Here is a 22,315-nt window from a genome sequence, read left to right on the forward strand (position 1 = left end):
GTAATATGTAGAGAGATCTTGTAGCACCTTGGAGACTCACAGAAAGAAAGAAGTTAGCAGCAGGAGCTCTCCTAGGTTTCAGTCTACTTCTTCAGATGCACATATGTGTGTGTGTGTGTGTGTGTGTGTGTGAGAAAGAGAGAGAGAGAAAGCTCATGCCTCCATCTTCTTTCTTTCAGTTAGTCTCAAAGGTGCTACAAAATCTCACTACATACTTATCGTACAGACTAACACGACTGTATCTTTGAATATTTGAATATTTGCAGGATGAAACTGAAATATCTTGCAAGGCGCATAAAGTTGGCTGTCTGGAGCTCCACCACAAAAATGCTCTTTGTGCAAAAATTTGGGCACGAAGGTGTTTGTACAAAAGGAGCTGTACAAAAAGACCTAAATGGCACACATTATTATTATTATTATTATTATTATTATTATTATTATTATTATTATTTTGAGGCATCCTTTCTTAGTGAGGATGGGAAAATCTGCAAGTATTGTACTGCTATAAAACCACATGTTGTGTTTAAATATATATGTAAAAATCACAGAACCGCAAAACCATAGTGTGTTGATCCAAAGCTAGAAGAGGAAACACATATTACACACTTCTTGGTAGTTAATTTCCAAACCCCTGAAACAAATAAAAACCATTTTCACATATATATATATATTTTGCAGGGTGGGGGGATATTACTGGAAATGAATAATTGCAAGAAAAATTGAGTTTTTCTTGCTATTTCCCCTCCTTTCTCCATCTTTGCATCCCTTTGTTTCATCCTTGCGTGCATGACTAAATGCCGTAACCCACTTAATTCCGGGCAGAATTGGTTTGCAACGTGGCCTTTGGACATATCACTTGGGATAGAAAAGCAATATTTGTCTCTATAATGGCGGGGATCTCTTATCTTCCAGTAATGAGTCCGGCTGACATAGAATCAGAGATGCAAGCCTGAGCCTCTTAATGAGATGATATGCTTCTCCTCCTCCCAAATTTTTTTTCATTTGGATTAAAATTCATTATATAGTAATAAAGAGAAAGAATTGCCCCTCGAGGATTTCCTTTTCTTTTTGTGGATTTGAAAAGTGGGGAGGGGAAAATGAAAATGAAATGAAACTGTTGTCAATATAAACAAGCTAAGTCCTCATGTGCAAAAAAACACATCCAAAATGCATGAAATTTTCTCATGAATGCCCCCCAGGGTGGAATGCTTTTGAAATGATTTCTCTTCACCTGGAAGCATGAGAAAGATTTACATCCCAGCTTCATGGCAAATGCACAAAACCCCAACCTCGCCACATCCCTTCTGCACCTATGTCAAAACCTTCTGGCTAGTTTTGGACCCCTTGCTCCCTAGAGATTGGGGCCCACCCCACCTCCAAAAATGACCTCCCCATCAGAGGATGGTGAATGCCCATGGTCCTGCATTCGTTCACCCAGGCGTTGTATTCTTTCTGTTCTTTCATTTTGCTCCTTAATGACACCTTGGAAAGTTCAGCTCTGGTCCTTGGGCTTGGTCTTTGACCTGAGAGGAGATCTATCATCTTCATGGCCTGTGGACTACCTTGACAGCTTGCAAAGAGGCTTGCTTTTGGGAATGGCTGAAAGGACCCATTCTCTCTCTTCTCCCAATCCCTCTCCCCTTCTCTCAGCGCCCTCCTCTCTGCCTTCCCTATAAAACATTTCACAGGGCTTAGCCCAGCTCTCCGTAGACCGCCTTCCCCCACTTTCCATTCTTTGCCTGTCAGCCTCATTGTGCAAAGGTTTGATCAAGTTCACCGTGGGTTTTGAGTGTATCTTTAGCAACCAGTGGAGTGCGAGGGGTGGAGAGAAAGTCCAGCGTTGCATTGGCTGGTTGCAAAAGGCTGCCATCTGACTGGCGTTTGCAATCAAGTTTCCAGAGAGCAGATGGCCGGGCGTGGGCGGCGGGTTGGCACTCCGAGGGAAGCGATTATTCATTGTGAAAGGTGGTCGCAAAAGGAGTCTCTTTCCACTGCGTAAAGTCAGCCCTCTGTAGCCATAGACTTTTAATGCACAGATTCAAGCATCCATGGCGTGAACATAGTCAATACACACACACCGTGCAAATGGAGGCACGCCCCTGGGAATGTGGCCTGGGCGCATGCGCCATTGGAAATAGCAGAGATCTGCAAGTTAGGAGGAATGACTGTATATAAGTTCTAAAAAGCAAATCTGGATTTAGCTATTTTATATAAGGGACATTTTACTACAGGAGGTCCGGAACATATCCCCATGTATGAGCAGGGAAGACTGTATTCATGGATGTTGGTGTCCGCAGGGGGTCCTGGAACCAAAACAAGGCCCCACAATAACTATAAGCTTGTATGTGTGCATAGTTGTGCATAGTTCCAAATCTTATGTCTTGCAGAGAGTCCTGAATGTGAATAAACACCGAGCACAAGTAGAAGCATTTCTCTAACTTTAAGCACCTCTTCTTCCATAGCTGCAAAACCTGTAGATAGCTTGTGTTGAAAAGCATCAGGCCCCACTGATCGGAGTTGGTGACCACTGGCCATATTCACAGAGCATAGTCATCAAGTGCTATTCCTGCCTGCTCCTGCAGTGTGCCAGGGACAACAATTTGGTGGAAGTCTTCAAAAGAGGGAGGATTTGATGAGTTCCCCACTCCTTGTGCTCCCTTTGCATCTCTTCCCTTGCTGTGCATTAAGTTGCTTTTACGTACCCACTTAATTTCTAGGTTTTTTTTGGGGGGGGGGACAGGTGACAGTGATAGAGAGGCTGCTCCCTTTTCCTTGACAGCCATGGGGCACCTTGCTACTCTGACATGTCTGTCACACCTCCCCTCCCTCCCTCGCCCTGGGAAGGCTTGGTAGGCTTTATCCGGAGACAGTTTCACACATGCGCCAGATGGTGCCTCAGCATAAATTAGATCCTGACTGATTGCAAAAAAGACGGGCATAATGTCTACAATTTCCATCTTCTTCTCCCTTGGGCATTCTGCTGTTCCCCACAGGAAGGAATTAATGTTTATCATTGTGGGGTGGGAATGGCAGGCAATCCCAAATGGACAGGAGAGCAAAACAGATTTCTGTCTCACCCTCCAGGCTTTGGCCTCCAGGTGGCACCTGGGACTGAGCAGAAACCACTTTAGGACCTGAACCCTAATGGTCAGTCCCAAACAGTGTTGACCAGTGATTCCCAAACTTTGGTCCTCCAGGTATTTTGGACTTCAACTCCCAGAAGCCATGGGCTCACGACTGCTTAGTTCAGGAATTGTGCACTGTACATTGATGTTCATTGTGCACGATTGCATGCACATCCAGTTGTGCACTTCTCTCTCATGCTTGGTGTCTCAGTTGTGCAACGTTCCCATTCAGTACAGGATTTGCGTAGCACAGCTAAAGTCTAACTCCATATGTGGAGATTTACTCCTAATGTAAGATTTCAGACAATATGTAAAATAATCCTACCTTTTCGTGACATCTGAAAGGAACCTCATCTTTGTTTTTACACTCCCTCTTAGGAATCTGTGCATTTGCAATTTTAAATTCCTCGTGAGTCGATGTCTTTAATTCAAGGCAGACTTAAGCCGTCCGATTACCAGGGCTGGTTAATACTATCACCAACGGCTTCCCCTCCTCCTCCTCGAATCTTCCCTGCCTTTTTCTTTCTTTCCTTTAATATAATCCACATGCTGGTTCCTAACTGAGATCCAAGTTTCCATCCTGGCTGACAATCCTGTAGTCCAGGCTAAAAGGCAGTGTAGTGAAATGCCTGCTTAAGCGGTCTTAGGCTTTCCAATGCATCCTTTTCAGACACATGAGGATTAACCTAGAAGTGGCTGGTAGGAGGTGGGGAGAAAGTGATGGGGAACAGCCAGCTATTTCTAGGTCCCTTGCTAGAAAGTCACTAATCGTGCCCTAACTCACTGGTTTCCTTGAAGCACGCTCACTATCTACAGCATCAGCCAGGCGGATGAAGCCATCTACCAGTGCATTGCTGAGAACAGCGCGGGTTCCACCCAGGCCAGCGCCCGGCTGACGGTCCTTTGGGCGGACGGATTGCCGGGCCCCCCTCAGAAAGTGAAAGCTGCCACTGTCTCCGCCACAACCATCCAAGTATTATGGAGCGAACCATTGCAGAACACCAAGGAAATCATTGGCTACGTATTGCACATTCGAAGAGCAGCAGGTAGGTAGGAATGGCAGTTCATAGAATCATAGAATTGGAAGAAACCTTAAGGAACATCCAGTTCAATCCTTCAGCCATGCAAGGAGACACAGCCAATGCACTCCTGACAGGTGGCCATCCAGTCTCTGTTTAAACACCTCCAAAGAAGGTGACTTCCACTGCTGAACAGCTCTTACTGTCAAGAAGTTCTTCCTAAATTTTAGGTGGAATCTCCTTTCCTGCTGTTTGCATCCATTGTTCTGGGTCCCAGTCTCTGGAGCTTGCTCCATCCTCAATATGACACCCTTTCAAATATTTCAATATGGCTATCATGTCACCCATTAACTTTCTCTTCCCCAGACTAAACATACCCGGCTCCCTAAGCTTCTCCTCATAAGGTTTGGTGGTTTCCTTTCACTATTTTGGTGGCCCTCCTCTGGATACCTCTGGAGAGGTAAAGGTTCATGGATTGCATCCTTGCCCATGAGGATAACTGTATAACTCCCTAACTGTATTCCTGAGATATGCCTATGGCTGTTCCCTTTTGTATTTCAGATCCCGTAGAGATGGAGTACCAAGAGGCTGTCAGCAAAAATACCTTCCAACAACTTGTGACTGACCTGGAGCCCTCCACAAGCTACAGCTTCTACATAAAGGCTTACACTTCTCGGGGGGCCAGTAAGGCCTCCGAAGTGGTTGTGGTCAGCACTCTGGGAGAAGGTAAGGGTCACCAAAAGGCCCATGTGTTAGAAAATTGTATGGCCCTCTGTTCTACTTTCCCTTATCCTTGGAGTCTGCTGGGGCTGTGCAGGTGTAATGTGTGGGATGAGAGCCAATAAGTTAAAATCATGAAAACATGGAGGCTTTGTGGACTGATGATTCTCAGGTCTAGGAATTGGTAAAGAGACTGTCCTGGATTGGGTTGCATTACCCCTGAAGGACCCGGTGTGTAGCTTTGGGTTTGCCATCAGCAGCACCTTGAGTTCAGCCCAGATGCATGTTGTCATTTGTTGGGGGTACTTTAATTGAGTTACTGCATGGCAGAATAAGGTTGGACTGAATGGCCCTTGGGGTCTCTTCCAACTCTAGGACTCTATAGCCTGATTCCCACTACCTTTTAAACCGGATCGCAAATCGGTTTGAACCGGTTCAAATGACCCTGCTCCACACTTGAACCAAATCACTGAAGCAATTCGGCGAGGGGGGCCATGCACTAGACTCATTTAACCCACTTTTGTTTGACACTGATGTTTTCCGTGTCTTCTTGGATGAATCGATTCTGCGCAAGTGTGAACCAGATGCGGATTGGAATCGATTTAAATTTGCCCTTCGGCTGGCTGGAGCGGGTCCATTTTGAACCGATTCATTCATGAATGTGAGCCACAAGTGGGTTAATTTATAGGGAAAGCATGCAGTTGGGGCAAATGTAGTGTGAACCACACTCTGCTGTCTAATCGATTCATTGATTTGGATTGCAAACCAATTTATTTGTAAGTGGGAATGAGGCCTATGTTTCTATGGCTGTTGTGCGGCTTCAAGTCATTTCCAATTTATGATGACCCTAAGGCGGACCTATCATGGGATTTTCTCTTCAGAGAGGGTTTGCCATTGCCATCCTCTGAGGCTGAGAGAGCGTGACTTGCCCAGTGAATTTATACAGCTAAGACAGGATTTGAACCCTGGTTTCCAGAGTCATAATCCAACACTCAAACCATTACAGCACGCCAGACACATACTGGCGACCAATGCAGCTCTTTTAGGACAGGTGTTATAGGATGTCAGAAATGAAGGCACACAGCAACTAATGTTCATAGCAGCTCTGTCTACAACATCTAAGCAAAAGGCAAATAATTCCTCGAAGTAGATTGTAGAAGAAATCCATGGCTGGCCACGTTCTTTAGACCCCTTTTTCACAGTATCCTGGGAGTGGGCCATCTGTGCTTCTAGCCTTCTCCTTTTTCCATTAAAGAGGCAGAAAGATCAGCAGGGCTTAAAAGTCCCATTAAAAGCCTTGACCCAAAGCCTGGAAGTTCAGGCTGGTAGCTCTCAGCCTCATAAAGCTTGGAGGTTTCCGAGTTTTCTTTCCGCGAGCGGAGAGTAATCTGGGTGTAAGATTCCCACTCTCCCTCCAGCTGTAGTTATTGAAGGCGGTAGTAAATATCATGCATGTTTGATGCTTTGCGCTATTTGACCCTGCCACTGTTTTTAAAAACAGCTTTGTTCTAGCATTAATGATCACTTCAGTTAGTTATCGTTTTAATTATATCCCATGTTTTGCCAACAGTTGGATTAAAAGTGCCATACAGAATTAAAATAGGTGTCAAACTGCTTTAATTCTGCAGTGTAGATGCACCGACATACTGCAGAATTAAAGCAGCCTGACACCACTTTTAGTGCTGTAGCTCAATCCTATGGGATTTGTAGTTTTGCAAGGTCTTTAGCCTTCTCTGCCAAAGAGTGCTGGGGACTCACCAAACTACAAATCCCATGATTCTGTAGGATGGAGCCCTGGCAGTTAAAATGGTGTTAAACTGCATTATTTCCACATTGCAGATGCACCCACACGTAAAACCATTTGTAGCTAAAAGCATACAAAAAGTTACAATGAAAATAACGATTCAGGTCTCTACACCACCAAGGCCTTATAAATTACTAATTTAAAAGTATAGATTTTAAGAACAGTACAGCACTAAACAGAAAACCCATTATATAAAATCATCAGTTCATTCCATTGATGATTAGACACTAAGCTCTTGTTTCCTAGAATGGATGAGCAGATGGGATTAACATGATGGAGCTCCACTTTGAATCTGCTCTACTATTATGTTTCGAAGGCTTTAAAATGCTTTCAAAGTTTCTGCAAGTGTCCTGCAGGCTCATTCAGTTACAAAGTGCATTCCCAATGGTTTACATCCAATGCATAGCATGCATTTAATTTTCTTTTCCAATTGCATGTCTGTCTTTGTTTTCCAGCTGCACCTTTTCCCCCCAACTTTTTTTTTCTGACTGCATCCTTAGATGAAGCAAGGTCTACAAAGAGCTTCTCTTTTCCCTGTTGTTTCTTTTTCAGTGCCGGCGGTGCCTTCTCTCTTCATTAAAGTCCTCAACAGCACCACCGTTCAAGCAACATGGGAGCCCTCCATCAAGCTGGGACAACACGAAGGGTTCAAGCTCTACTACCGCAAGGTTCATCTGGCCCATTTCACCGGCCCCTTGCTTTTGCCCAGTAATGCCACGTCTTACAACATCACCCATCTTGGTGAGTAAGAAGGATGAAGGAAACAGAAGATGAGTGTTATGCCCAAGATTGTAAGGGCAACCTGTTTATCCTGAGAGCGTGTGATGAGAACCTCTCCCTCCGTGGACCTATTCACAGCAAGGCTGAGAAAGACATTGAGACACCAAATTTGGTTTTAAACACCATGCATGTAACATTTATTGAATCACACAAGTAACACAAACATTGATTATCAAGAGCTCTTTCACTCACACATTCATACAATACTCACACACACTTTCCTTCCGCCGAACATTGATCAGTTGTTCTCGAAGGCTGGGGATGACACCGTTGCCGCGGTAGATGCCAACAAAATGGAGATGAAAGTCCAGGGTCTTTATACTTTTTCTTCTCTCTGGCATTTGGCTGCTGAAGTCTTGCAATATTGCAGCCCATTACTCAACTTCTTCTTTTGGGAGGACAGACAGGTTGTTCAGATCAGTCCGTGTTCAAGGCAACTCGTTCTGTTCAAAGTTCTCCATTGTCCTGTCAGTTCCTCATCATGGCGACTCAGGAGTTAAGGTCCTTCCCGGTCATGGTTCGTCACACCTGGACGGCACCCCGCTTCAGCTTCCAAGTTTTCAGACTTTCCTCGCCTCGGTTGCCAAATACTTTCGTCACATCAATGCTCTGCGCGGAACCATCTTGTTTGGTCCTTTAGCTATGTTTAAAGCACAATCCCTTGGTTCTTCGGTTCTTCAGCTCTGGGTTTAAGTCAGAACTCACTCATTCATCTTACATGAGTGACTAGTCCCTAGTGTCATTGAGAAGTACCTGCAGCCCCTCTCCTTCTCAGAAGGTCCATTGACTTCATCAGATACAAAACAAATCTTCTTTCCTCCTCTCCCCACCATTTTCTTGGTCCCCATTCATTCCTCCTTCTGCCCATGGCTGCCACAACCCACTTCTTGCAGGGATGCCATGGAAAAGATGAAGCGAGTTTGTTTTCTGCTGCTCCAGAGACTAGGACATGAATCAATGGATTCAAATTATAAGAAGAAAGATTCCACCTAAACGTTAGGAAGAACTTCTGACTGCAAAAGTTGTTTGAGATGGCTTTGGCGGGTGGTGAACTCTCCTTCTTTGGAGGCTTTTGAGCAGCAGTTGGATGGCCATCTCTCATTTGGGCTTTAGTTGTGTATTGGTAGTTGGAATCCCATTTAGAATAAACTCATTGAATAAACTGTTGAGTAGTGAGTTGACATGCAGGTAAATCCCACTGAGTCAATGGATGTACTCTATTCAGGACTAATAGTAGAGCTCAGGTCCCTTCATTGCAAGGGTTGTATTATATGGCCCTTGGGTCCCCTTCCAATTCTATGATTTGTCCTTTAACCCTGTTTAAATACTTGAAGGGATGTCATATTGAGGAGGGAGCAAGCTTGTTTCCTGCTGCTCCAGAGAACAGGACCCGGAGCAATGGATGCAAGCTACAGGAAAAGAGATTCCACCTCAACATTAAGAGGAACCTGCTGAGAGTAAGGGCTGTCCGACAGTGGAACACAATCCCTCGGAGTGTAGTGGAGTCTCCTTCCTTGGAGGTCTTTAAACAGAGGCTGGATGATCATCTGTCGGGGATGCTTCGAGTGAGAGTTCCTGCATGGCAGAATGGGGTTGGACTGGATGGCCCTTGCAGTCTCTTCCAACTCTATGATTCTGTGATCAAGGGGAGCATAGCACTTGAGCAATAATGTAGTTGTCCAGCTTTCCCATGAAGTGTAATGAACTCCCCACTCTTAAATGTGGGTCTGAATCTTTTCCATCCTCTTTTTTTCAGATGCCTCAGTAGTGTATGAAGTCAAGCTCCTTGCGTACAACCAACATGGTGACGGGAATGCCACCGTCCGTTTTGTGTCCCTACGAGAGACTGTTGAAAGAACAGGTGAGAGTTTAAACTTACATCCTATAACACGCACTATACAACGTCGTAATAAAATGGTGTCCCTTAAATAAAATGGTGAAATGAAGGTTTCAAACCCTGCTCTCTGGAGTCATAGTCCAGTGCTCAAACCCCTACACCACGCTGGCCCTTGTTTCTTACAAACTCTCTTTTCACTCAGGGCTGAACTCACCTTGCAATTGTATGAAAGAAGAACAGACCAACAAGACCTCAGCTACCGGCATCATCATCGGGATCCACATTGGAGTCACTTGCATCATCTTCTGTGTTCTCTTCCTCATGTTTGGGTACAGAGGAAGGTAAGATTGCAGAACTTGGTGTGTGTGAAATGGATTTGGCTTTGCAAGTAGGTGCATGAGCAATCTCAGGAAGCCTCCTTGCTTCAAGATCTCCCCAGAATCAAGAATGCTGTAGCTAAAATAAGGAGTCTTAGTCTTGGTAGACCACAAGTTGAACATGAATCAACCATGTGAGGCGGCAGCTCAAAAAGCCAATGCAATTCTTGGCTGCATCTTTAGGAGTATAGTGTCTAGGTCAAGGGAAGTAATACTCCATTCTGTATGGTCAGACCTCACCTGGAATACTGTTTTCCAGTTCTGGACACCACAATTCAAGAAGGATATTGAAAAGCTGGAATGTGTCCAGAGGAGGGGGACCAAAATATAAAAGGTCTGGAAGCTATGCCCTATGAGGAGCTGGGTATATTTAGCCTCAAGCAGAAATGGTTAAGAGGTGTCAGGATAGCCATGTTTGAATATTTGAAGGGATGTTGTATTGAGGATGGAGCAAGCTTCTTTTCTGCTGCTCCAGAAACTAGGGCATGGAGCAATGGATTCAAGCTACAGGAAAAGAGATTCTACCATGGGTCTTTTGCTTGCAGAGCATGTACTCTGCCATTGACCTGCGGCTCTTCCCATAAACTTCCAGTTTCACAATTTCTATAAAGTCTGTGAAAATGGATGGTAAGAAGGATTTGTGTTAATCTCTTTCTCCCCTCCGGCCTTATGACTCCACAGACTACTCATGTGCAAAAATGTCCAGGAGCAGCTGTCAACACCACAGATCCCAAGAAGCCAGAGAAATGCTGCCGGTCTGGCCCTCAATGGATCTGCTCAGAGGGAAAGAGATGATCCAGATGCTAATGGAAAACAGCTGGACATGAATGAGCTGGAAAGGTTGTTCCCAGCACCGCCTTCCCAACCTGATCCACATGGTAAAGACAGCATGGTAAGAAGTGAAGGAACAAGGACTTTGGTTTGCTTTCTTTATTTCATTATCTATAAACATGGCCTGAATCAGGTTATTGGGCATGCATCCACACTATAGAAATATAATGCAGTTTGACAGCACTTTAAATTCTGTAGTTCCATCATACAGAATCCTGAGATTTGCCATTTTACAAGGTTTTTAGCCTTCTGTGCCAAAGAGCACTAGTGCCTCACAAAATGCCAAATCCCAGGACTCTGTGGGATGGAGCCATGGCATTTAAAGTGGTGTCAAATTGCAAGAATCTCCAACAGATTGAACTGGGTGCTTCAAAGAGACATTATGGCTGGCACTTTGGTACCCAGAAGACTACAAGTGGATCCCAGGTTCTTGCCTGGCCTACCCTTGGGTTAAGCCAAATGCATTTCATTGGAGGCAGAGACAGAAACATAGGCAGAGAAGATTCAAGTCATGAAGAAAAGGGAATTCATAGGGTCTGCTCATTCCAGGGGCCTGTTTACACTACATAATTACACTGCTATGATTCCACTTTAACTGTCAGTTGCAGGATTGCTCTGGCTGGGGATTCTCAATGCCTCTCCCTTCACTGCAACTCCCAGGATTTCATAGGCAGTTAAAGTGAAATCATAGCGCTATCCTTGTGTGATATGAATGGGCCCCAGGACATTCAACATTTGCTTTTGCAGAAGGATTGTTAATGACTCGTGTGCATTCAAATAATCCATTCCCCCCTTCTTCTCAGTTGGATCGTACTCCTCCTACCTCACATGACGAAACCCAGATATCCACGCTTCCCCCCGATGAATTCAGCATCATCGAAGAGCGAAGCCGCACGCCGTTTCAAAACCTGCCCTCGGCGGAGGCTCCCGGTGGATGCCTGCTCAGCATCAGCCAAGAAGAACCAGCTTTGAACCCAGCTCCAACCAATGAAGGATAAGTGACCAAGACCGGTCAAGGCTTCTTAGAAGACTTTCCAGCCAACTTTTTATTAGTATCTGGTGATGTCTTTGAAACGACTCATCAATTCTCAGGTCAAGTTTAAGATTTCTACCGTCTGTTTCTGTACACAGACATGTGTGTACTGTAGACAGGCAGCCTTGCGGATGCTTCATGAAGTTTGTCTTTCTGACCTTCCTCAGGTCTCTTTGGACCTTCCTTCCAATCCAGATCTCGGCCGTTCTTTCTGCAACGGCTGAGTTGGTGATTTCAGAAGACATCTTGGCCAACTTCTTGGTAACCATTGACACCAAATGTGATGGGACCTGTTTGTTGTCTCAGTTTGCCAATGTGTTTCCTTGCTGGCAGCTTTAGGAAGACTATTCCATGGATCCACTTTGGTAACATGTCGAGAGAACAGATTGTGACAGACCTATCCAACATTGGCTTCTCCCCAAAAATCCCACAGGTGCTTGGTTGGCCAAACCTCTCCATGGATTTATTGACTCTTTCGTCATGTGCGTTCGGCTCTATGTAATTCTCAGGATGGATTTTGTTTTCCCTTCTCTTCTTGTTGCCGATGAACTGTTTTAAAGGCAAAGCGAGCGTGTCAAATTTTTTAAAAACAGCCTGCATGAAGGCTACTGAAAGGAAAGACTTGGACAAACATCCCGAGTAATGTCCGAATAGGACGAACCTACCTCAACCGGAAATGAATGTCTTCTGGGAAGAAGCAAAGCTCTTGCGTCTTCCTTTTTGTTTTTTTGTTTTCAAAGCAAGTAGTGTAGCATTCGGTCAGTAGGTGTTTTGGTACTACCTCAGAAGTCAACACCCCACGTCTACCATGTTGGTCGTCGGTTATATATATATATATATATATATATATATATTCCTTAATACAAAAGTATTCCTTTTCTTTCTCATTGTCGTCCAGATGTAAAGCACTTCCAAAACCTTGAAAGCAATGTTCTACCTCAAGATGTTTTTTATAGAAAGAACTATTGTCTCATGTCGCCAGGACCTCCTCGGCCTTCCTCTCTCTCTCGTTTCGGCTCAGTTCCAGTTTCCCAAAAGAGTGAGGACAAAGAGCAACATAAGGACTCGTGTCCAGTAGCGGTCATGGATGACGTCTCCCCTTAGCGTTATAAGCTTTACTTTTAGACAAGTGGCTAGTTAACTTGTGTAGGATTTTTACTGTGTCGAGAGTTGCTTTTATATCATGTTTGTCTCTTTTTAAAATAACACACACACAAAAAAACCCTTTAAAGTTTGTTAGGGTTGTCGTGAAAGGCAGGCCACTAAAGATAACTTCTACCTGTAATGCAGAGGTGGGCAAACATGTGGCCTCCTATGGCCATGTTTGGAGCCCCCAAGGGTCCCGATTGTGGCCAAATCAAACGCTCCCCTCATGGGCAATAGCACCCCACACCTCTGGGGAGGCACTGTTGGCTATTTTGACTGTTTTTTCAGGTGTTTGGGGGGCCCTTTGACCTTTTTTAAGGCTGTGTTTGGAACCAGTAGTTCCCAAAGTCTGGGCCTTCAGTCATTTTGGACTTCTGCTCACTGAATTCCTGACTGTTGGCCAAGCTTGTTGAAGCTTCTGGGAACTGAAGCCCAAAACACCTGGAGGGCCAAAGTTTGGGAACCACTGATCTATATGGTCTCTTTTTTTCCAGGACATGGAAGCCTAAAAAGGGTGAAGGGGGGTGGAAAATGCCTGAAATGTGGTTAAATGTCCATTAGCACTCATGCCCAGAGGCTTAGGAGGATGCTATGGAGTCAAAACGTTCTCTCCCCATAGAAATATCAAGGGTCAGGGCAAGGAGTGTGTCAGTGGGTTGCATGGCCCTCCAGGGTCCCATGAGGGGTCAGTGCAGCCCACTAACCCCTGGAAGTTGCCCTCCACAGGTTAGTGCTGAAGAGCTCTATCCAGAGCACGTTCATGCCAGGGATGTTCATTTGATGATTGCAGGATTGAGTTGTGGTCATGTGGGTGAATGGGGCACCACAAGTGGACCTCTAGTGTCACTTTGCAGTGCACATAAGGCTCCTCCATGGAATTCACATGGCCAGGTTCCAGTCATCCAGTGCCTTATATCAAGGCAAAATATGGGTCCACCTAACTTTAGTGTTCTCTCCATTGACTGGCAGGGTCTCTTCAGGGTCTTGGGTGGAGGATGGTCTTCTCCTCCTGGTACCAGAGATCCTTTTCCCTGAAAATGCTGTGAGTCAAGCATGGGGCCTCCTGCATGAAAACTGAGCGCACTGTAACCAAGGTATGGACTTCTTGAACATTTTATATGGATCCTCTTGTACTTCCAGATAGCCCTGCTCCCAGGTCATCATGCTTAAGATTAGTTATGGTTTCTCTGTGGGGTTATTATGTCCAGAGTGTGGAGTCCTTACGTTTTGCAGATCTCAAAATATCCCAGCCCAACATGACTTGTATTGTCCTTTGCTACTAGAATAGATCAGTTGAATCCATGGGCTTTATCTATATCTTGAGTCAATGGATCTACTCTATTTGGGACTAAACAATTACTTCCAAAAACAACTTCAGCAACCTCAGCTTGGGCAATTGATCCAAGTATTGCCTGTGTTACTTGGTAGCCGCTCTTTAAGGCTGCAGGCCATGAGGAATCCTTGTTGCTTTAGCCCTGTTGTTTAAATCCTTTAAACATGGAGATGCCAAGGGCACTGAACCTGGGAATTTGAGCGCAAAGCTTGTGCATTACCCACCCGGGGATAGGTAAAATAATACAAACCACCACATCATCCTAGAGGAAAGGGGTGCCATGCTAATCTCAGCATCTGGCTCGTTTTAGTACATGTGCCAAAGTGATGTGCTTGGACATGTGAACCAGGAAACTGTGAACCATGTGCATGTCTGTAGTGATCTGTGGCCTAGTCAGACCTGTGGGCTAAATGGGGAAGGATGCCACCAGAAGAGTCTCCAAACACTTATTGCTATTGGCATGAACGCTTGGCAGATGGACTCTCTTTGTTTGCTCTTTAGGTCTCTGGTGGTGGCACAGCTGGTGATAGACCTCAAGTCTGAAGCCTTAGAATGTAGCGTGTTTTCTCTATAGGTTGGTGAGCTACCTCAACCCTTCCTAGTCTATTCCTATGGGGCAAAGGACTCAGCAAAGCATGCATGAGTTGGACGGGTTTCTCCATTTCCAATGGGGCTGCTGGGGAAGAGAGCAGGGACACAAGAGAGAAGGATGAGAATTCGATGCCAATTACATCTGGTGTTGCATTGAAGGTTGAAGGGTCCCATGTCCCTGGGGCAGTGAATCCACTCCAGGTTTTAAAGGTCAGACTTTAAAGAAGTTATCCAATCTGCTGCAATGTATCCGTAAGATATGTTCTATACCTTGGGTGCCTCCTGGGAAAAGAGCAGGATACAAATAAAGATGATGATGATGTGCAGCACCCACAAAGCCCCCAGATTAACTGAAAAACAAATTCCAAGAGGTTTTTCAATTCCCCAAGTGACTTAAAACCGCTTCAAAACGCAAAGATTTTGCTCCCCCAACCTATCTTTAAAACCTATGAAAGTCCATCTAAATTGGAAGGGATGTCATCATCCGTTCCCTGTTTCGCTTTTCAGCCAGTTTTCTGCATTTTGGGGCAAGTGATGGGTGTGTGTGTGGCTCTTGCAAATTTTTAAGGCATGCAGGGTGTTGGGAGAGCAAAACCGCTGTGGATTTGAACCATTTTGCAGTGGATTTGAACCATTTCAAAGGAAGGAGACATTGCAAGATTTTGGTTTTTTTTAATGTAAGGTGTCTAGGGGCTTTGACGCACTAATACAAAGTGGGATTAGCCTGTGTTTTGGGGTGAAATGGCCTATGAACCTCTCCCCCAGTTGCCCACTTCTACTTTATAACTAACCAAAACCTGGAGCCTATCCACTGCCCCATTGACATGAGGTCCATCTACTACCAGTGCCTAGTTTGCAACCCAACTCTCTTCCCTTGAAAAGCATAAGTACACCTCCTACGCTGGTTTGGAGGGCTATTGTAACCTGGGTGCAACCTGTTTCTGACCCATTGATGGTCCCAGCGTACGCCAGTCTCCCTTGCAAATGCAGAAGCCTTCTGGGCTGCATCCTCCATGCCCACAGCAGCAGCCACTTCATTCTCATGCTCTTTTTCTATGTATAATTTTATTTTAGTATCTTTAATTCCAATAGCTATTTTTATACCGGGGTTTTCGTTTAAAATAAAAATATTTTTTAGGTTAAAAAAAAGAAGCAATAGGAATCCAAGAAGTACGAAGGAGAAAGAAACTAGTTTGGGTTCTTTCTTTTTTTAAAGGAAAAAAATGCTTCAACAATATTATTTATGGCCTTTAAAAGAAAAGATAGAAAGAAATGTTAACTAAATACAGTGGTCCCTCCACATTTGTTGGGGTTAGGGGTTACGGACCCTTGTGAATGTGAACAAAACGCAAATAGCAAAACACTATAGTATAGTAGGAATCTGCAGGTTCTCCAGTGCAACTCTGTAGTCAACTTCTGCCAAAGGTTGGCCATAGAATCATGCTGGAGGACCTACAAATGCCCAGAGAAGTGTTTTCTCTAGGTACGTTTATGTTCTCTGGCACAACTCTATGGTCAACGTCTGGCTGGGTTGCGCTGGAGGACTTGTAGAGATTCCTAGAGAGAACGCATTAATTGAATCCACCAATAATCAAACCGCAAAAGTCAAAGCCGCCGATGTGGAGGGCCATCTGTACTCCCTAAATTCTCCATTGAGAGCACCAGCATAAAGAGGCCAGGTGGCATTTCTGCCGCGACTCCGCTCCTTCTTCGTCGTAAATGGCTTGTTTTTTAGAGCGTAAACTCTTTTTCGGTGTAGAATGTATTTAATGTAACTCTAAATATGACCCAATGCAAAAATAGAGGGAGGGAAATGTGTGTCTACATTTGAATCTCTTGCTTTGTGGCAGTTTTTTCCAAACAAGGTGGCTGGTGGCTTTCTAGAGGGAAAGGAGGAGCAAATCCGCTCTGGGTTTTAGTCTGAACGTTAAAGGAGACATCAATGGTGCAAGATCCCCCAAATGAGGTTCAGCGCATTGGATTGTCCCTTTAAAATTCAGGCTAAAGCCCAAACCAGGTTCACCATCCCACTGATGTGGGAACCAGCATGTGTGCCAGCGCATGGCAAAAGAGGGCAATCTGTGAGAATAGTGACAGACTTGGGTCCAAGAGAAAGATGGCAAAGAAAAGGAGTAAGGAAAAATAGGCCTCAAGCCTAGGAAGTTGGGCTTGCATAGTGTAAATTGCCACATGGATGGTAACAAATGAATGGTTCTACGCCTTCCTTGTGTTGAAAGGCAATGTTGAGCAACCCAACCAAGACTCCAAATGTGCAGCTGAACGTAATCCCAAATGTGCCATGTGGATCCCTGTGCAACAAGCATCTTTACGCAGCAAACACAATGGCACTGCATGCACAACTCCACTTCTTCATCCTTAAACCGAATTCAGCTCTGATAAAAATGTCCAACCACTTCCACAAAGGAACTTATAACACCTGTGGAAAACGCCCAAAGGACAAATGGAGAAGAAGCAGGTTGTCTGCATGCTATTTATGCCCCTTATTCCAAGACTACTTGGGGAGCATTGTGTTAGGCTAGGAGTGGGCAACCTGTAGCCCATCCAATGTTGTTGGGAGAGCTTCTCCTGTCCTAGAACCATAGGATCATAGAGTTGAAAGAGACCCCAAGGAGTGCCATCCAGTCCAACCCCATTCTGCCATGCAGGAACTCTCCATCAAAGCATCCCCATTGACAGATGGCCATCCAGCCTCTGCTTAAAGCCCTCTAAAGACCTCCACTATTGGCTATTGGTATGCCCTGATGGTCATCACTCAATATTGGCTATATTGTGGAGACATGAATTGGATTTATGCCTGTATCACATCACTAACAAGATGACAGTCTCCTCCTTTCTTTTCTTCTGGACTGCCACCCAGAATCCCAAGCCAGTCGTGCAATAATGACAGTAATAATAATAGTAATGTGTTCTTGCCATGGCCTGCGACGCATATGGCCATGCTTACCGTAATTCATAACCTTAGTTTTAACCCAGATGCTTGAAGGATCTGCCCAACAATTCCAAACAGAGATTTTAGGCTCCAAACATCAATGTTCCTTGAACCTGCCCATGCTTTGGTTCTGTCCGCGATGATTTAGGATTTAGTTTACGTTGCTAAAGCTATGAAACGAAAAGAAAAAGCATTTGCTTGGACCGTACGTTGAATTGCAACATCAATAAAGCCCATCTTTGTCGGGCCGACCTCAACTAGTTAGGGATTTTTTAAAAACATTATTTGAGTAAAAATAAAAGTATTCAGATTTGAATTTTAAAAACCCTGTTGCCAAAGCAAGACACATAATGTTTTGAACTAGCTTCGGCTTCAAATCTCCAGGTTTGTATGAACCTGCTCTTAATTTAATACCATGTTATTGTGATGCTGTACACAAGTATTTGTCACTGCTTCCTTTGATGAAAAGGGAAAACGTTGTGCCATTTTATTAGTGACATTACATTTCTCATATAGAAATTCTTTCTTTCTTTCTTTTTCTTCTTCCTTCCTTCCTTCCTTCTTTGCTTTCCAGTAATGTAATGGCTTAAACCCAATGTGGATTTCCCATTGGCACAAGACAAACTGATGATGGATGTGAATCTCTAAAGATTGTTATTATTATTAATTATTATTATTAATTATTCCTTGCTTTAGATTATTAGATTTTTTTTCCTCTGGGGATTTCTTTTAAACGCTGAAAATGCTAATTAGCCACAGACATATCCGACCGATAAACCTTTGCGAGAGTTAATCTATGTCTTGACATATCCTTAAGTCTAAAACAAGGTGCAGGAAAATGTGGGATGGTTTTGGGATGTGGGCCATGTAAGAAAATACGATATCGTATAGGTGAACTCCATTTCAAACCCACTTTGCTTGTGGCTGGGTCTGCACATCTCTCCAAAGAGGAAGGTGCAAACCAGTGATGGTCAAACTCTGGTCCTCCAGGTCTTTTGGACATCAGATTCCAGAAGGTCAGTTGGTCAATGGTCAGGGATTCTGGGCTCTGGAGTCTAAAATGCCTGGAAGACTGGAGGAGCTTGGGAACCATTGGTGTGTGTCAACAAAAAGCAAACCATCAAGATCTCTGGAGCCGTTATGTCTAAAAACACGTCAGTGTCAATGCATTCTCCAAACCTGGTTTGGACCCAGCAGTCCTTAGATATCCTCAGCAATATCACACTCCCCTCAATGTTCCTGTGGGCAATATATGATAGAAATGCTGGTGTTATCTTTGTTCTTGGATGGGATCCATCTTGGATCACATCCCAGGAGAAAAGTGGGGTATAAATACAATGAATAAATAAGTACCATCGGCCCTCTGTGTCCATGGATTCTGCATCTGTGGATTTTTGAAAGCATTCCAAAAAGTGTATCTTGGTTTTGCCATTTTATATAATGGACACCATTTTACTACATCATTGTATATAATGGGACTTGACTTGGTATCAATGGAGGGTCCTGTAACCAAACCCCAGCAGATACCAATGGCCCACTGTAAATTCTTCTACTTCCTACTACTCTAACTATCCAGAATGAAGGTTTTTAGTCCTTTCCACTTATGACTGAGGCTGGTCAACATTGATCGGCATCCAAACGTCACCAGAGATGGTTGCTACCTCAGGGAGAAGAAAAGAAGGAACACAGCCCGCTTTGGCCGCGTTGTCGGCCAATGCACAACACGAAGGAGGTCTGTGTTTCTCAAAGCTCTGGTTTGTTTTTGGTCCCCCATCTGCTTTGTTTTGTGTCTTCTTTTGTACAAGCCACAGTATTTGTAAGAAGGGCTGGAATGTATCCTTGAAATAAGACTGATTTGCATTTTACGCCAGCAATAAAGATAATGATAAAATTCAAAAAAGGAAGGTAACAATACATCATTATAATGTTTTTAGGTCTGATCCAGTGCTTTTGTTTGTCTTAAGAGGACAGATCTCCGCATCTGAACTGAATCCCCAAAGGAGTTCAATGCTTTTCAATGCTTATTTAGGTTCAAACTAAAACTCAAAGTGTGCCAGGGAAAGGGAAGCCACCAGTTGGCGCCAAACTGGTCCAAACCTTGGGAGACCAGTTTTGTCCGATGGCATCAGTTGAAGAATCATGAGGAAAGGAGAACTGTAACCAAAACAAAAAAAGTCCCTAATTCCAAACCCACAACCTCTTGATATTTTTGGCAAGGTCTCTTTCCACCTTGTGAAAGAAGCGGTTTGCATGTTCACTTAACACTTGAACTGCTATGCGCAGAATAAGATGCAGCGCCACATTTATTATAGCTCAGTTTCCTTTTGGTTTCAGCTGCAGCGTTTGCTTGAAGAAGGATGAGCAAACAGCATCTGATGTTAGTTGAATCCCAAAGGGATGCTGTGATAAAATTGTCAGTAGAGATGGAAATAATGGTCGCCTTTCCACTTACAAATAAATCGCTTTGTGATCCAAATCGATGGATCGGTTCAGCAGCGGAGCATGATTCACAATACACACCAAAGCCACACCAAAATACTTTTATGTCTTGCCTCCGGAGTTTGTCTTGCAAAACCAAGTTCTCGTCCAAGTGCATAGTGTCACCTGTTATTCCATTTCTTTATGGAGCAACCATTCCCCAATAATAAAATCGAATGTCACCTTCTCTATTTTGGTCCTCTTCAGGAATGACTCTGACTGCAAAGCACTTTTCCTCCCTTTCCTTTCCAGTTTCCCTTTCTTGCTCTTTGAAATCCCACTGAGCTTATGATTGTTAGTTCTGTATTTGATAATTCAAAGAAAAAGCGGGGCTGGGATGGGGAGGGAAGGGGGAAACCTAGATTTCTTTTTGGTAGGATGCTATGTCTAGATTTTTTTTTTTTTAGGCTGTGGTTACTCATAAAAAGATGGAACAGAAATAAACCTAGAATGAACTAGAGTTGGTCCTTGACTTCGTGTGTCGTTCTGTTATTTCGGTTGTGGCTCAGAAGAAGAACTCCCTTTATGAATACTCTGGCCAAAGGCCTTTTAATATAGGTCTCATTCCTACTTACAAATAAACCAGTGTACAATCCAAATCGGTGGATCGATTGGAGAGCGGAGCGTGGTTCGCACTACATTTGCCCCGATTGCATTTTCTTCCTGTAAAATAACCCACTTGTGGTTCGCATTAATGAATGAATCAGTTCAAATTGGACCCGCTCCATCCGGCCGAAGGGCAAATCTAAATAGATTCTGATCCACATCCGGTTCACACTTGCGCTGAATTGCTTAATCCAGAAAGACACGGAAAAATTAGGGTCAGAAAGACATGGGTTGAATGCGTCTAGCGCATGGCCCCTCTTTCTGATGCTCCAGAGAACACAATACCAGGGATTCAACTTGCAAGAACAGAAATTCCTCCTGAGCTTTCTTCTTTAAGAGCTAGAATTCAAAGATATAGCCGTGTTAGTCTGTGGAATCAGTATGTAGAGAGATGTTGCAGCACCTTTGAGACTCACTGAAAGAAAGAAGTTGGCAGCAGGAGCTTTCCCAGGCTTTAGTCTACTTCCTCAGGTGCAATTATGTAATGTAGTGCAATGTCCAAATGTATGTAGAGAGATCTTGTGGCACCTTTGAGACTATCGGAAAGAAAGAAGTTGGCAGCAGGAGCTTTGGTAGACTAAAGTCTACTTCCTTGGATGCAACTTTAAGTGCTGCTAGTGCATGGAATAGACTACCTACTAGAGGATAATGGACTCTTCCTTCTTGAATCTTGGTCCATTCCTCACTTCATTTTCCTTCTGATGCTTTCCAAACCTCACTGTCAAAACCCAGCAGATACATTCAAGGCAAGGGATGTGCTGGTGGTGCTGAGAAGTGCCAGGCGCATGAGGAGAAATGTATAAGTATTTATGTATAAAAGCAACATCCAATGCGCTCATGTTGGGATTTGCCTTTCCTTGGGTTTGAACTGCTTTAAATCCCCATCTGTCCAAAGGCCTCCCATTTCGCTACAATCTTTAGATAAAGGGAAAGGTATCCAAGGCTGGAATGATGGAAAGCAGGCAGCCAAAGAGACAGTCATGCGAAACTACTTCAGATACTCTCAGGTGGAGAGAAGAAGTACTCGAGGGATGCTAACTTGGATCCATCTTGCAATCCCAAAGCATTCTGAAGAAGAGGAGAGGATGAAAAGAAGAGGACAAAAGATGCTTTGCATGGAGGGCAATTGACTCCTGAACTTCGCTTGGAAGCAACATGGAGGAGAGGAGAAACCACATCTTGAAGTCTGTCGGTCGTCCTTCAGCATCTACACTTGTAGAAAAGAGGAGAGGGCCATTAGTGAATGCAAGGATTATTGATACTAGGATTTTTATCACACAGGCTAGAAAAGGAAAATTCTAGCAGGATAAAAGAATCCTTGGATGGTATATACTGTATATCGCATAATGTTGTACCAGTCCTGTTGCTGCCTTGCGTTCCATTCGTGACTCTTGTGCACTCCTTCCTAGGGAATCCCAGGGAATCCCAATGTCCCCTGGATAGGATAAAGCATATATGACATATATAAAACCTAGAGATATATATTAGCAAGGCATTACTGTGGGATCTGTTGCTTCAGAAGAGGTATATCTGACATTTCAGGTGTGTGGAAATAATGCAACTTGAGGCCACTTTCACTGCCCTGGCTCCTTCCTAGGGAATGCTGGGATCTGTAGTTCTTGGGAGGCACCCCCCACAAAAGGCCTGAGGGGGACCTTGGTGAAACTACAAATCCCATCATCCCC

At 44.2% G+C, this 22,315-nt stretch overlaps 1 protein-coding gene across 1 annotated transcript in view; it reads left to right on the forward strand.

Moving 5' to 3' along the window:
- The window catches only part of IGDCC3 (immunoglobulin superfamily DCC subclass member 3), a 56,992-nt gene extending 43,065 nt beyond the window's left edge, over positions 1-13,927 (forward strand). Inside the window, 8 exon segments of the mRNA XM_042477543.1 lie at positions 3,924-4,171; positions 4,706-4,870; positions 7,221-7,409; positions 9,205-9,309; positions 9,488-9,626; positions 10,344-10,554; positions 11,297-11,413; positions 11,415-13,927. Of these exon segments, the coding sequence (XP_042333477.1) occupies positions 3,924-4,171; positions 4,706-4,870; positions 7,221-7,409; positions 9,205-9,309; positions 9,488-9,626; positions 10,344-10,554; positions 11,297-11,413; positions 11,415-11,465 (1,225 nt within the window). The 3' untranslated portion in view covers positions 11,466-13,927.
- Positions 13,928-22,315: the final 8,388 nt, after the last annotated feature.

This window comes from Sceloporus undulatus, chromosome 6, assembly GCF_019175285.1.
Source record: "Sceloporus undulatus isolate JIND9_A2432 ecotype Alabama chromosome 6, SceUnd_v1.1, whole genome shotgun sequence".
Taxonomy (NCBI): Eukaryota; Metazoa; Chordata; class Lepidosauria; order Squamata; family Phrynosomatidae; genus Sceloporus; species Sceloporus undulatus.